The sequence below is a fragment of the Bufo gargarizans genome, chromosome 2 (assembly GCF_014858855.1).
Source record: "Bufo gargarizans isolate SCDJY-AF-19 chromosome 2, ASM1485885v1, whole genome shotgun sequence".
Taxonomy (NCBI): domain Eukaryota; kingdom Metazoa; phylum Chordata; class Amphibia; order Anura; family Bufonidae; genus Bufo; species Bufo gargarizans.
The window spans coordinates 214,316,343-214,330,063 of NC_058081.1; the positions used below are offsets into that span (position 1 = coordinate 214,316,343).

General features: G+C 43.0%; 1 protein-coding gene across 1 annotated transcript in view; it reads left to right on the forward strand.

Moving 5' to 3' along the window:
• Positions 1–13,721, forward strand: part of CHCHD3 (coiled-coil-helix-coiled-coil-helix domain containing 3) — a 126,113-nt gene that overhangs the window by 60,172 nt on the left and 52,220 nt on the right. The window contains exon 5 of the mRNA XM_044279995.1: positions 2,873–2,956. Coding sequence (XP_044135930.1) covers positions 2,873–2,956 — 84 coding nt within the window. The remainder of the gene's footprint in view (positions 1–2,872; positions 2,957–13,721) is intronic.

The window sequence follows — 13,721 nt, forward strand, 5'->3', positions numbered from 1 at the left end:
ATAAAAGCAAATGACAGAACCAGGAAACCAAAATGTAGTGCAAGGATCAGCGGGTGTGAACCCACTGTGCCACTGGCAATACTCTGGAGGGGTGTAACTAAGCAACACCAGGTCTTCACTAGCGCCTCTGGTGATGAGGATATACTTGGGCTACTCCAGAGAGTAAACCAAGTCATTGGCAGCAGGAACAGGCGGGCACGGAGATGCCTACGAAGGTACCAATAGTACTAGACTCCACAGACAGACAGGCAGAGCCAGAGACATACCAGAAACAGGTAGAGCAGAGACGGAAGCAGTTACCTGCACTGCAAGCAACGGGAGCAAGCGGCCCCAGGCAGAGCTGCAGACGGAAGGCGAAAGGGCATACACAAACACAGGAATTCCCCCTCCGGGGAAACTAGGAACCCCCTTCCGGAGGAACTGTCGTACTGACATGAACAAAACATCAGAAGCAGAAAACAACTGCCAGACAGGATACGGAACAGAACAGAATCAGATGCAGTTAAGCACTGCTAGGCTTACACATACTGAACAGGTAACAGAAAACGTGACAAACGACATAAATGCAAAAATTTACCGAAGCGCGGAGAGAATGACCCCTAGGATCAGCAGCAAGGGGGTAACACATAGACTGAATACAGACAGAACCGAGCAGAGAACTGACCTACAGACAAAAGCACAAACACTGACCCCCCAGCAGCCAGCTCACAGGAATATAAGGTTGCCTAATGAGGGCACCTGGGAGGACACACCCCTGGAAAAAACACAGGGAGATTAACCCTTCCAGGTCAGGTAGAAACAGAACCCTGCAGTACGGAGCGCTGCCTATGGCAACCAGGAACACTGAACCAGAATACAGGAACAGAAATGCAGATACAGTCAAAGGGGTACACACGTACACACTAGACACCGCAGCCCCTAGTAACCAGCCTATACAGAAACCTGCAGCCAGCGTACACGGCAACACATGTCACCGTGAACTGCACCGTGACACTTATGCAGTCTTCTGCTAAATAAAAACACACGTGTCAAAAGAGAGGAATCTGAGAAAAAGCATGGATCTCACAGCCACATGCTATGCGTTTCTCTTTTGCCTGTCAGCATGAATAATCAACTGTACACAAGCCACTTTGTATACCCTTTGACCAAAATGCATAAGCCCACTCACTAAATCAAGGTGACCTTTTTCGACTGGTCGCCTTGTCGTGCTGCTCCAATTTAGCTTAGGGACCCACTTGAAAGAGGCCACAGCGATGTGATGAGTGGGCTTATGAATTTTGAACAAAAAGTATATTAAGGTTAGGGTGACGCTAAGGGTGTGTCAGTGTCCTGTACATCTTTGTGCACACCCAAATGTGTTTTATTATTTGCCTAGAGGTGCTTCTCTATGTATATCTAATAAAAGTTATGTATTTTTGATCGACATTATTTTCTCAAAAGATCAAACTGGTATCTAATTGCATTTCCTTACAAAAATGGTTCTGTTAATGTCTTACCTAATGTCACGATTTGATTTATTTTTCACAAAAGAGAATGTAAAGTACATATAAAAAGTCTTTCTGTTCATGTTGCCTGTATTTTCTTGTTTCCCATGCATGTGCATAAGGAACTAAATGGTCAAGTAAGTAGATATTTATTAGTCCTTTTTTGATTTTGTGAGACCAAATTGTGTCTAGTTTGTAATGGTAATGTGCCAGCTAGGCTAGGTTCATGGTAGTAGTCTTTTCCGGCATAAGTGCCGGCTTTCTGCCTGGGAAATACTGGTACATGCCGGGTATAGTGTACTGTGTATAGAGGATGGGGATTTGCCGGTATCTGGATACAGTGCAGCTCAGTAGTCTGTTACAAAGATGTGAATGAAGCCTCAGCACTTTTACATTTTTTTTTTGTTTGTTTTTTTGAGGGGGGGGGGGGGGGGGTCCTAATTTTCTCTTCATTTGGTAGATATTTGATCTTACTATATTTTTCTTTAAGGGGTTATCACATGATTAAGGTAAAAAATAAAAATCAGACCTCCTCTTAATACATGTCAGGCTCTTTCCAACAAAGCTAGAGGCAGCCCTGTACCTCCCCTGGACCCAGAGATCTGTCCCTTTATTGCCCCAATCGCTTTGCTGAATTTAATTCAGGCTGACGGCTAGGGTGGCCAGACATCCGGTTTTAGTCTGGACAGTCTGGTTTTCTGGCTCCCTGTCCTCTGTCCGGCGCAGGGTCTGGGCGGACTGTCCACCCTTTCAGTAGCTCACGCTCAGACAGCAGCACTGCGCTGTCTGAGTGTGAGCTGCAGCAACTGACTGAGGCTTCTCTCACCCCCAGTCATTCACTAGAGCCTGTAGACATGGCTCCCTGTGTGGCTGACTGAGGGGGAGAGAAGCACCCCCGGCTGCCCCCAGCTTACCTTCCCCCTCGGAAACATCTTCGCTGTCCTCCCCCTGTTTTCTTCCCTGCCTGCGATGGGGGTGTGGTTTCATGAGGGGCATGGCTTATCCATTTGGGGGTGTGGTCGGTGAGATCTGGCTTTTTTGGATGAAACCAGTGGCCACCCTACTGGCAGCTGATGGGGCATGTCCTTCTCTGTCTGTAGTAGTCACAGCTTTTAACAGAATATATGACTTGTGACAGTTGAAGAATGGAACTGAGCATGTGCGACCACTTCAGCAAGGAGGAGAGAGAAATGAGGAAAAGAAAAAACAGCAGGTGGTGCTATACACATAGTTTTATTGAGTGGTTGTACTGAATTTTTATTTACATGTAATTACAAAAATATTCAGATCCAGGTGCTGGTTTGAAAAATGTAAAGTATTTTTCTTGAGACAATCTTTGTAAGTGTGTGCAAGATTTGTTTTACATTCTCATCCTTATTTCATTCTAGGCTAAGAAGCTGGAAGAAAAGGAAAGAGAGCTCAAAAGGCAGGATGAATATTATAAGGAGCAGCTGGCCAGACTGGAAGAGAGAGTAAGTGTGGATGTGAAGGAAATAAACTTATAAAGTGCTATATACTTCTAATAACATCTTGCTAAGATAGAATTTTCTGTAGTGTTAAAGGAATTTGATCTGGATGGCCTATCCTCAGGATAGGTCATCAATATCGGATTAGCGAGGTCCCGGGAGCCGAAGAGGCCTCTGTGCTCACTAGAATTCCAGTGATTGTTTTGCGTTTTCGTCACAGCTCACCAAGCACAGTGCCGCACTGACCAAAGTACGGTGACATCACTGGCATTGGATACTTCAAAGAATATGAGTAAGACAGCACTACTCACTGAATCCTTTCAGCTCTTCCGTTTTGTGGCCATGCCCCCAGTGTTGAGTACTGGCCTCCGGAACGCCTCAGAAAATTATCATCATCATGAGCGGTCCCTCTCTGGTTCCGCCCTTCTCGGTCATGTGCGTCTTCACATGTTGCTCCACATGACCTAACCACATGACCGGCATAGACCTCACTGCGTAGCGGCACTTTGTCTGTAATTACTTATCACTGAACATTTTCTCTTAATAACGGGCATCCTTTAAGTTTTTGATGATTACCACTCTCTCTATATACTATCTCATTAAAGGTATCCCCTTTAAGAGGCGTATATATATTTTCTTTTTATATTTGCATGAAAAATAGTGCCGGTGCCGTTTGATCTCCTCGATGGGTCGCAGGCTCGCACATCCCTCATTCTCCAGCGGTGCCGAGACCCAGACAACCCATCCCAACCCAAGGGCGCATCAGTACATATATCCATCCCCTACACATATGCATACACCCAGGGACAGACAGACACCATTTCATCCATCCTCCACGTGTACATACACATATATACGAATGTATCAAACACAATTTGATAACCTTCGGGGCTCTTTTATTGAGAAAGCATATCACTCACTCCGGGCTCCGTTATTTTCTCTAATCCTTTATTCACGTTATATTCAGGCTGGTTGCCCTATGCCAGTCATTCTCCACCGGCCATAGGCATCCGCCCATGTATTAAGTCAAAACCATTCCACCTGAGTGACCCCTACCTCCTTTTCTAAGGAGGGGATTTATATTCCATATTCCCTTTTAGGGTTCGGTCACCTTCTGATTTTGTGACTCCACTGCCCGCACTTCATTCCACTCTATTCACATTCATCTTTCTCATTAGGCATCTAATGTCTTGCCATGCCCCCAATTTACCACCTCTGTTATTTAAATCTACTGTGCGCCCAGGGATATGACACAAGGTCCACATAACCTCCCCATCGGAGATGAGCGGTGTGCTCATCCAGCTAGCCCATCTTTGTGTACCCAACTCCACCACTATTTCAACATTACTCATCTTTGATGATTACCTCTGTCCATATCTTCAAATAACGTCCAGTATAAAGAGAACACAATCCTTCCTCCATGGATGTTATTCCCACAGCCTGTACAGTTTCCTGTAATGTAGATAAAAGACAAAGAATATAAGAATTTAAAAACAAACACGGATAATTGCCGGGCACTTATACTTCAATGTAATACACACATCTCTACAGGGTTAAAAGAGAGAACCCACTTTAAATTCTCTATTCAAGCCCCTTGGTTCCATTGTATCCAATTCAAATATCTATCTTGGTTCTTTCTTCTTCAACAATTTCTCTCTCTCTCCTCCTCTCCTTAATGGCGAATACCATCTATAATTCTAAATCTCAACTGTGAGATATTGTCTATATCTCTCACAAAATGTTCTGAACCTGGTAATTGGATCTCCTCCCTATTTTCCTGTTCCTGCCTCTTCGCTAACAATTTCCAGATTGTGTATCTAGTTGATTATTCTGTGTGGTCTTTCCCACATAAAGTAGGCCACATGGGCACTGCAAGACATAGATAACATGTTGTGAATTACAGGTGAAATGATCATTCACTCTCTATATTTCTTTCCTGTTCTTGGGTGACTGAAGGAGTAGTAGCAATTGCAGCAGCCCAAGCATGGGTAACATCCCTTCTTTCCCTCCTGCCTCTCTTTCTCCCTCATATCTGTTCTTACCAATTCATCAACTCAATTTCTGGCCCTTTTTTACGACATCAGTGGGGGCAACTGGAATTCCTCCAATTGTGGGAATGACTGGGACAGAATTCGCCAAATCTGTCTCAATATTCCTGTTATCTTTTCACTTCCACCCTTTTCTCTTTATTTGTTGACACCAATAACTGTTCTCATTCACACTGTTTTGCTTTTGTTAGATGTCGATCTATTAATTTCTGAGGTTATCTTCTATCTCTAAATTTCTTTCCCATAATTTTTAGTCGATTGTCTACCATTTCTTTGTCTGATGCTATCCGTTTAGTTCGCAAAAACTGGCTATATGGTATGACTCTATCATCCTTCTTGGATGTGCACTGTCAAACTGTAATAAATTATTGCGATCTGTTGATTTTATAAATAGATCTGTCTCCAATTTCCAATTTTTAAACATACACTAATGTGCCTAGAAACTGTAGGGATTCCCTAGAGAACACTTTAGTGAATTTCCACTGAACGCGTATCTGGTTAATCTGTTCATGAAAAATATGTAGGTCCGCTATTGACCCCTTCCAGATCAAAAACACATCATCTATATACCTCAACTACCCTCGCGCAAATGCATAGAAGGTAGTTGGGGATATATATTCCTCAAAATGTGATATATATATATATATATATATATATATATATATATATATATATATATATATATAGTACAGACCAAAAGTTTGGACACACCTTCTCATTCAAAGAGTTTTCTTTATTTTCATGACTATGAAAATTGTAGATTCACACTGAAGGCATAAAAACTATGAATTGACACATGTGGAATTATATACATAACAAAAAAGTGTGAAACAACTGAAAATATGTCATATTCTAGGTTCTTCTAAGTAGCCACCTTTTGCTTTGAATACTGCTTTGCACACTCTTGGTATTCTCTTGATGAGCTTCAAGAGGTAGTCACCTGAAATGGTCTTCCAACAGTCTTGAAGGAGTTCCCAGAGATGATTAGCACTTGTTGGCCCTTTTGCCTTCACTCTGCAGTCCAGCTCACCCCAAACCATCTCGATTGGGTTCAGATCCGGTGACTGTGGAGGCCAGGTCATCTGGCGCAGCACCCCATCACTCTCCTTCATGGTCAAATAGCCCTTACACAGCCTGAAGGTGTGTTTGGGGTCATTGTCCTGTTGAAAAATAAATGATGGTCCAACTAAACGCAAACCGGATGGAATAGCATGCCGCTGCAAGATGCTGTGGTAGCCATGCTGGTTCAGTATGCCTTCAATTTTGAATAAATCCACAACAGTGTCACCAGCAAAGCACCCCCACACCATCACACCTCCTCCTCCATGCTTCACGGTGGGAACCAGGCATGTAGAGGCCATCCGTTCACCTTTTCTGCGTCGCACAAAGACACGGTGGTTGGAACCAAAGATCTCAAATTTGGACTCATCAGACCAAAGCACAGATTTCCACTGGTCTAATGTCCATTACTTGTGTTCTTTAGCCCAAACCAGTCTCTTCTGCTTGTTGCCTGTCCTTAGCAGTGGTTTCCTAGCAGATATTCTACCATGAAGGCCGGATTCACACAGTCTCCTCTTAACAGTTGTTCTAGAGATGTGTCTGCTGCTAGAACTCTGTGTGGCATTGACCTGGTCTCTAATCTGAGCTGCTGTTAACCTGCGATTTCTGAGGCTGGTGACTCGGATGAGCTTATCCTCCGCAGCAGAGGTGACTCTTGGTCTTCCTTTCCTGGGGTGGTCCGCATGTGAGCCAGTTTCTTTGTAGTGCTTGATGGTTTTTGTGACTGCACTTGGGGAGACTTTCAAAGTTTTCCCAATTTTTCGGACTGACTGGCCTTCATTTCTTAAAGTAATGATGGCCACTCATTTTTCTTTACTGAGCTGCTTTTTTCTTGCCATAATACAAATTCTAACAGTCTATTCAGTAGGACTATCAGCTGTGTATCCACCTGACTTCTCCACAACACAACTGATGGTCCCAACACCATTTATAAGGCAAGAAATCCCACTTATTAAACCTGACAGGGCACACCTGCGAAGTGAAAATCATTTCAGGTGACTACCTCTTGAAGCTCATCAAGAGAATGCCAAGAGTGTGCAAAGCAGTAATCAAAGCAAAAGGTGGCTACTTTGAAGAACCTAGAATATGACATATTTTCAGTTGTTTCACACTTTTTGTTATGTATATAATTCCATATGTGTTAAGTCATAGTTTTTGATGCCTTCAGTGTGAATCTACAATTTTCATAGTCATGAAAATAAAGAAAACTCTTTGAATGAGAAGGTGTGTCCAAACTTTTGGTCTGTACTGTATATATTTGCATATGTCGGGACCGGTACTATTTTTTTCTGCAAATATAAAAAGAATATATATATACGCCTCTTAAAGGGGATACCTTTAATCAGATAGTATATAGAGAGAGTGGTAATCATCAAATACTTGAAGGATGCCCGTTATTAAGAGAAAATGTTCAGTGATAAGTAATTACAGACAAAGTCATGTGGTTAGGTCATGTGGAGCAACATATGAAGACACACGTGACCGAGAAGGGTGGAACCAGAGAAGGACCGCTTATGATGGCGATAGCTGACCGATGTGATAGATGTCACAGATGACGTAGCAGCGCATGCACAGAGGGAATATGGGGACACCATACACACCTTGTGAGGTGTGAAAGACGTGAGTTAATCGAATACACAGTACACCCCCCATGGATGAATCCCATAGCCTGTGACAAGGGTAAGAAATGGAGTAATGGATTAGTTTAATGGTTGTATATGAGACTATACAGTGATGAGGCTGACAAAGGATAAGTTATTTTTAATTTGAAGGGGGAGGTGTTTATATTCAATTAAGGTGGAGTCAACACTGACCAATTGTAGAGATTTTGTGATTATATACGTTCACTACTAGTATGTTTGTTTGAGCTTGATAAAGACCCAAAAGGTCGAAACGTCGCATAATTCGGTGTGAATAAAAGGTGACGTTTTTCTACGACATTGGAGTGCTGCAGTTTTTTACAACATTGCAATCAATGGCGTATGAAGATGCCTAAGTGCCCGTGGAGCGCTGAGGCCTCTTCAAACAGCTGTATGTGGAATATACAATTGGAAGTCAACTCGGCTGTCTCTGGAGCTCCCATTCAGATGAATGTAGCAGCAGCTTGCCATTTGCATGCTCTAAGGGGTATACGTTCTCCCAGCAGTAGGATCCCCACTAATCTAATAGATATCTTTTAACAACCGGAATACACCTTTTAAGATAAACTAAAGCTGTTAAACTGAGGTTTTTATTATGGATGGTCGGACCATAGGGGTTAAAATTTACGATCCTGAGGTACCATGCCATATTTGCTCTCCATAATCTCTATAGCTAAAATTGTACCAGTGTCCTGTTTCCAGAGAGCACAGCTGAGCTAAGGCATTTGTTTTCTCCAAGGACGAGCAGTAGAATTTGTATAAAAATGTATCTGTATAGAAAGTGAATCTGAAATCATGGCAGACGAACTGTTTCACGAACCCCGTGACTAGGCATTGTGTGCCTATCCCCCGCTTGGGGCACTGGACTAATTCTACAGAGGTGAGTATGGTGCAATATACAGTATGCATACAGCTTTCAGTACCTGTGTAATGCAGATACAGAATACAGGGACAGAGCAGCAGCACATCCAGTAGTTCAGGTTCAAATACTAATGGTGAAAACAATCGTAGCATTCACTCTTAGAACATAGAGTGAGGTTTATTCACCAAACGGCTACAGTTTTTAGCCCACACAAGGCTGATGTAATGTCCATGAGTCTTTAGTCTGGTCTTGCATTTTGCAGTAATCCTAGTTGTGATCCAAGCATTCAGCCTCATGAACACAGCTGTATTAATCCTTGTATAAAACCTCTGATTATTAATATGATCGAGGTATTAAGCTTTCAGGGGAGAAATGGTGCCTCACAGAAGCAGCATAGGCCATAAATATAGTTTAGTATAGATCATTACCAGGCAATCTGTCACCAGTTTTATTATGCCCTAACCTAGGGCAGCATAAAGGTGTGCCAGATACCCAGAGCAAAGCACAGGGTTACTTATTTGCATTAACTGTGTTGAACTCACCCAGAGCGTGTCGGGTAGTCCTCATATATACCTCTGCTCCTCCCCCATCCCCCTCGCCACTAATTGACAGCTTTTTCCTTATTGCAGAAAGGGCTCGGAGCTGAGAGAGTTGGAGCTCATGAATATGAGGAATCTCTGACCCACACTGGGTATTTAACAGTTTGTGCTCAGCGCACCGGAGCTGTTAAACGCAGATGCTATACAGGCTCAGTGAGTTTGCATAAGTGACCTAGCGATTTGCTCAGGATGTCAGTTACCAGTTTATGCTGCCCCCCAGAACTGGTAATCAATTCCCTAGGTGTGATCCTGCAGGGTCTGTATATGGCTTTAGGCCCCTTTACCTGTCCCGAAGGGGTAGACTATCTTTGTGAAGGAAGCCTTCTTTTCTGACAATCACCTGCTCGTCTGTGGAGGAGATCACTGCATGTACATGGGGAGCAGTGTATAGAGGGAACAACCTGCTGCTGTCAAATGATGATTGAGGTTTCCAAAAAACAACAACATATTACCCGATGAACGAGGGTTTTTCTTGTTAATCAGGTAATTGGCGCCCCTTTTACACTGGCAGATTATCATCAATGAGCGTGTGCGCATTAGCGATAATCTGCCCAAACATCGGCCATTGTTAAGGGGCCATCATTCTATGTTGACATTTGAAAAAGGCTGCTTTTCACATGTGTTGATCACGACAATTCAGCCAAATTTTTAATGCCAAATAAATTGCACTTACAATGACAACGCTTATCGCCTGTAGAACATGACACCTTTGGTCTTTTAGGCACCGTTATTATTGCCATATGCAGTCTGCGGTCACGAACGTAGCGTGTACATCCAGCCCACTCTCTAATTTGTAATCACAGCCGCTCCAGCCCCAATGACCACTATTCACCCCCTCCCCCATCCAACTTGTGTTATTTTTTTGTTTCCTCTTCCCCAGATAGGTTGACATGTCTTCACTGAAGGCTGCTTGATATTTTAAACGTGACAGCCATCATCTGCCTGTGAACATGTATAATAATTTCTTCTCATAAGGAACTGGCTGAGCTGACACTAATCTGTTCTCTTGTCATCTCCCTTTATTATTATTGCTTCTGCTTTTTCTCTTCTTAGCACAATATAGGAAGCGTCTAATTGGAAAAACCAAAGTAATCAAAAAGTCAATTAATCATATAGATGAGCTGTGACACTTAGTGATGCAATCACCAAGAACACATTGCTAGCTGGATGGCAAGGTATTAGAAAGCGTCTTTTAATTTGCTCATGATGTGAAGATTTCCATGACATTTACTGAAGGATAAGTGGTCTTGACACACTTCTTATTGACTGTTAAATAATCAGATAATCCATTTCTAAGTTTGGAATCAGTTGGAAAATAAATGTTTTGTAATTTTCGTCCGATACTTTATTTCCTGGATTTGATTGCTGACAATTCAACAATATTGAAGGGGTTGTCTGAGATTGGGGACATTGGTCTAATCGTAATCTACTGACATACACATTACAAACATGCATGTACTACCTTTTATAACATATTGCTCAAGCTCTGTTTTCCTCCTTTCAATTCGTGGCCGGAAGTGAGTGTTTTCTTGTCTTCAGTGACGTGCCGGGTCCCTGGCAGGCGAGCAAAGCCTCCTCTTCCGCTGCTCAGGAAGCCCAGTGGCGTCACTGGGCGGTAACTAGGCCGGCCGACATCACGCTAAGCCCTGCCCCTCCAGTTTGGTGACGGCATGGAGCTTTATAATGAATGGAGGCAGGAGGATGAATATGTATGAAGGGGGCGGATCGATGGAGGAGTGAACAATGTGCAGGAGGCATGAATATGTATGAGGGGGGAGGGTGCAGGGACGCAATGTTAGACAGTAGAAACCAGGAGATGCCGCCCTGCACTGGGACCCACAGTGCAGTGCGGCAGGAAGTGATCGCACAGATAAACAGATATTTAAACAATCTGTTGGGGACTGTAGGAGCCATGCTCCAGTGTAGAAGCTGCCTAAAACCATCTTGGGAACATAGACTCGGCTACTAAAGGTGAGTAAGATGTTTTTTTTTTTTTAAATCAGTAGTATTAAAGAAGAGCCTCCTTCTCATCTCTGCAACCTTATAACAACAATGTCTACATTGAAAAAAAGGCAGAAGTGCATCAAGTCCAACCTAATTCTACTTTTGATCCTGAGTAAGGCAAAAACCCCTATGAGTGGGATGCCAATTACTCTATATAAGAAGGTATATTCCTTTCCAACAAAAAATATGGAAATCGGAAGAAATCCCTGGATTACGATCCTAGTTTTGGAAATCTAGTACCAATAACTAGATTTGTCTCATCTTCACGAGTTCTTCACCTAAGAGGGGCTGTCCCTGCTGCTTGATTGACTGGAACAGACATCTCACCTGGCTCTGACAACCCCGTGTAGCTGCGCTAGGAGAGCAGCTCTGCTCCAGCTACCGGAGCAGCGACTGTGCATACACCAGTACACTTCAGTGAGCTGGATGGTTTCAAGACAAATTTAAAAAAAGTATTTAGTAAGAATTGGATGGGTAGAGAGAGGTAAATGGCTGATAACAGGAGAACTAGACAGTTCACTCTGATAAGATATATTTCTTATGGCCGCTTCTACTATTTAGTTAAGCAAAGTGCGTAAAAAGTTAGCGCAACATTGTGTGGCAGATAGCTCCATAGTGTCAATGTGTGTCCACTAAAGAATCCTCATCTTTGATGGTTGTGAAACCTTCTTTCTTTTAGATGTAGAGGGCGTCCTCTTGTCATCGTTGCAGCTTCAGGTACAAAAATATCAGATAGATCTTTGTAGTCCATTTATATAATCGTACATTGTAATTAGATCTCTTGTAAGGAGTCTTTTTTTTCAAACTCAACCCCGAAGTTTGAGAACCTGTCTTGGTACCCATTCCCTTAATTACCTTTGATGCCCTTCTCCGCACTCAAAGTCAATCATGACAGCCCAAAATTATGCACAGTATTCCATGTGGATAGACATAGCTAAGATAGTACATCTATACGTCTTTGGATGCATCCCATGATTTTATTTGCTTTGACAGTAGCCTGGCACTGGGTCATGAAGGTTGAGTTTGCAGTCCACCAATATCTTCAAGTCTTTTAGTGTCAGTTTTAACCAGTGTTTTACTGTAATAATTGTAGAATGTTTGCTGTACCCAAGTGCATGACCTTATTTTTATCCACATCCTTCTCTTCACCCAAAGATCCAGCTTCCTCAGATCATCAGGAGACTTGAGCGTTGTTACTGTCTGTACTCTGGAGTTCATTACTGAACTACAGGCCTGCTTTCTGCTTGTTGATCATTAATTCCTTGCAACCCGGTCTATCATCAATTTTCTTTTTAAAAATTACTTTACTAAATACCACCCCCAATATTGACTAGTAGGAATGGTTTTCCCACATTTCACCATCATAATGTGAACACTTCCGCTGTATCTAAGCAGTTTAGGAGTGATCTTGGAGACAAAGAGCTTATTCTTTTCCCCACTGTGGTCCATCTTTGACTAGAGAATGGCTAGCTGAACGTGCCTGATGTCATCACACACACACTGATCAAGACGTTCAGGAGAGGGGCTGTGCTTAACCAGCTACACCAAACTGCCACCAGATCAATGTGCCTGCAGTACTATAGGAGTTCCTGCCCTTGGTCCTCACAGCCACTTTCTTTACCACTCTCCTGAGACCTAGCATCTGCCTCCCAACCTTTTTCAGCTTGCTGTTTCCACTACAGCCAATTTCACTTTACCCCTTTTACCCATTGAAACAGCTCAGGAGTGCAGAGAAGTGTTGAAGTACCGGTAAGGACCTGTATGATGGGACACTATGGGTGGAGATCCTCTGCTATGTATGTGATAGGGTAGGGTTTCCTCCTGTGAGTCAAATACTAGGAGTTGCAGCTCTTTCCTTATACCCACTCCCTATAATATGCTCTTATAGCCCATAATAACTTCCTAGAAATGCTGCAGATTGTAATTCCCTCTCCATGTATTGGATACTGATGCCCCATAATAAGGGTCCATATACACGTCCGTATGTGTTTTGCAGATCCGCACAACATGGACACCGGCAATGTGCGTTTTGCATTTTGCGGACCGCACATCGCCGGCACTCTCATAGAAAATGCTTTTTCTTGTCCGCAATTGCAGACAAAAATAGGACATGTTCTATTTTTTTGCGGAGTGGAAGTGCGGATCCGCAAATGCAGAGGCGAACAGCACATTCCGGCCTCATTAAAAATGAATGGGTCCGCACCTGTTCTGCAAAAATGCGGAACGGATGCCGACGTGTTAATGGCCCTAACAGTCTGGACATGCAGGGAGTTGTATGTAATATCTACTGATGCCCATAAGAAGTCTGAACGTGCTGGGAGCTACAGTTCTCTCCACTTGTACCCCTCTCTATGTAATGGCCACCGATGCCCTATGATGTCTGGTCATGCTGGGAGCTGTAGTTCTCTCCTCTTATACGCCTTTTCCTATCATGTTGTAGAATGTATCATTATGCAGCAATTATGCTTTATTTGCATAAAACTGGAAAAACTCTTTACCATGCAGTCCATTTGTTTATGCCTGAAGAATTATAAGAAAGTATTTAAAGCTCATCCTACC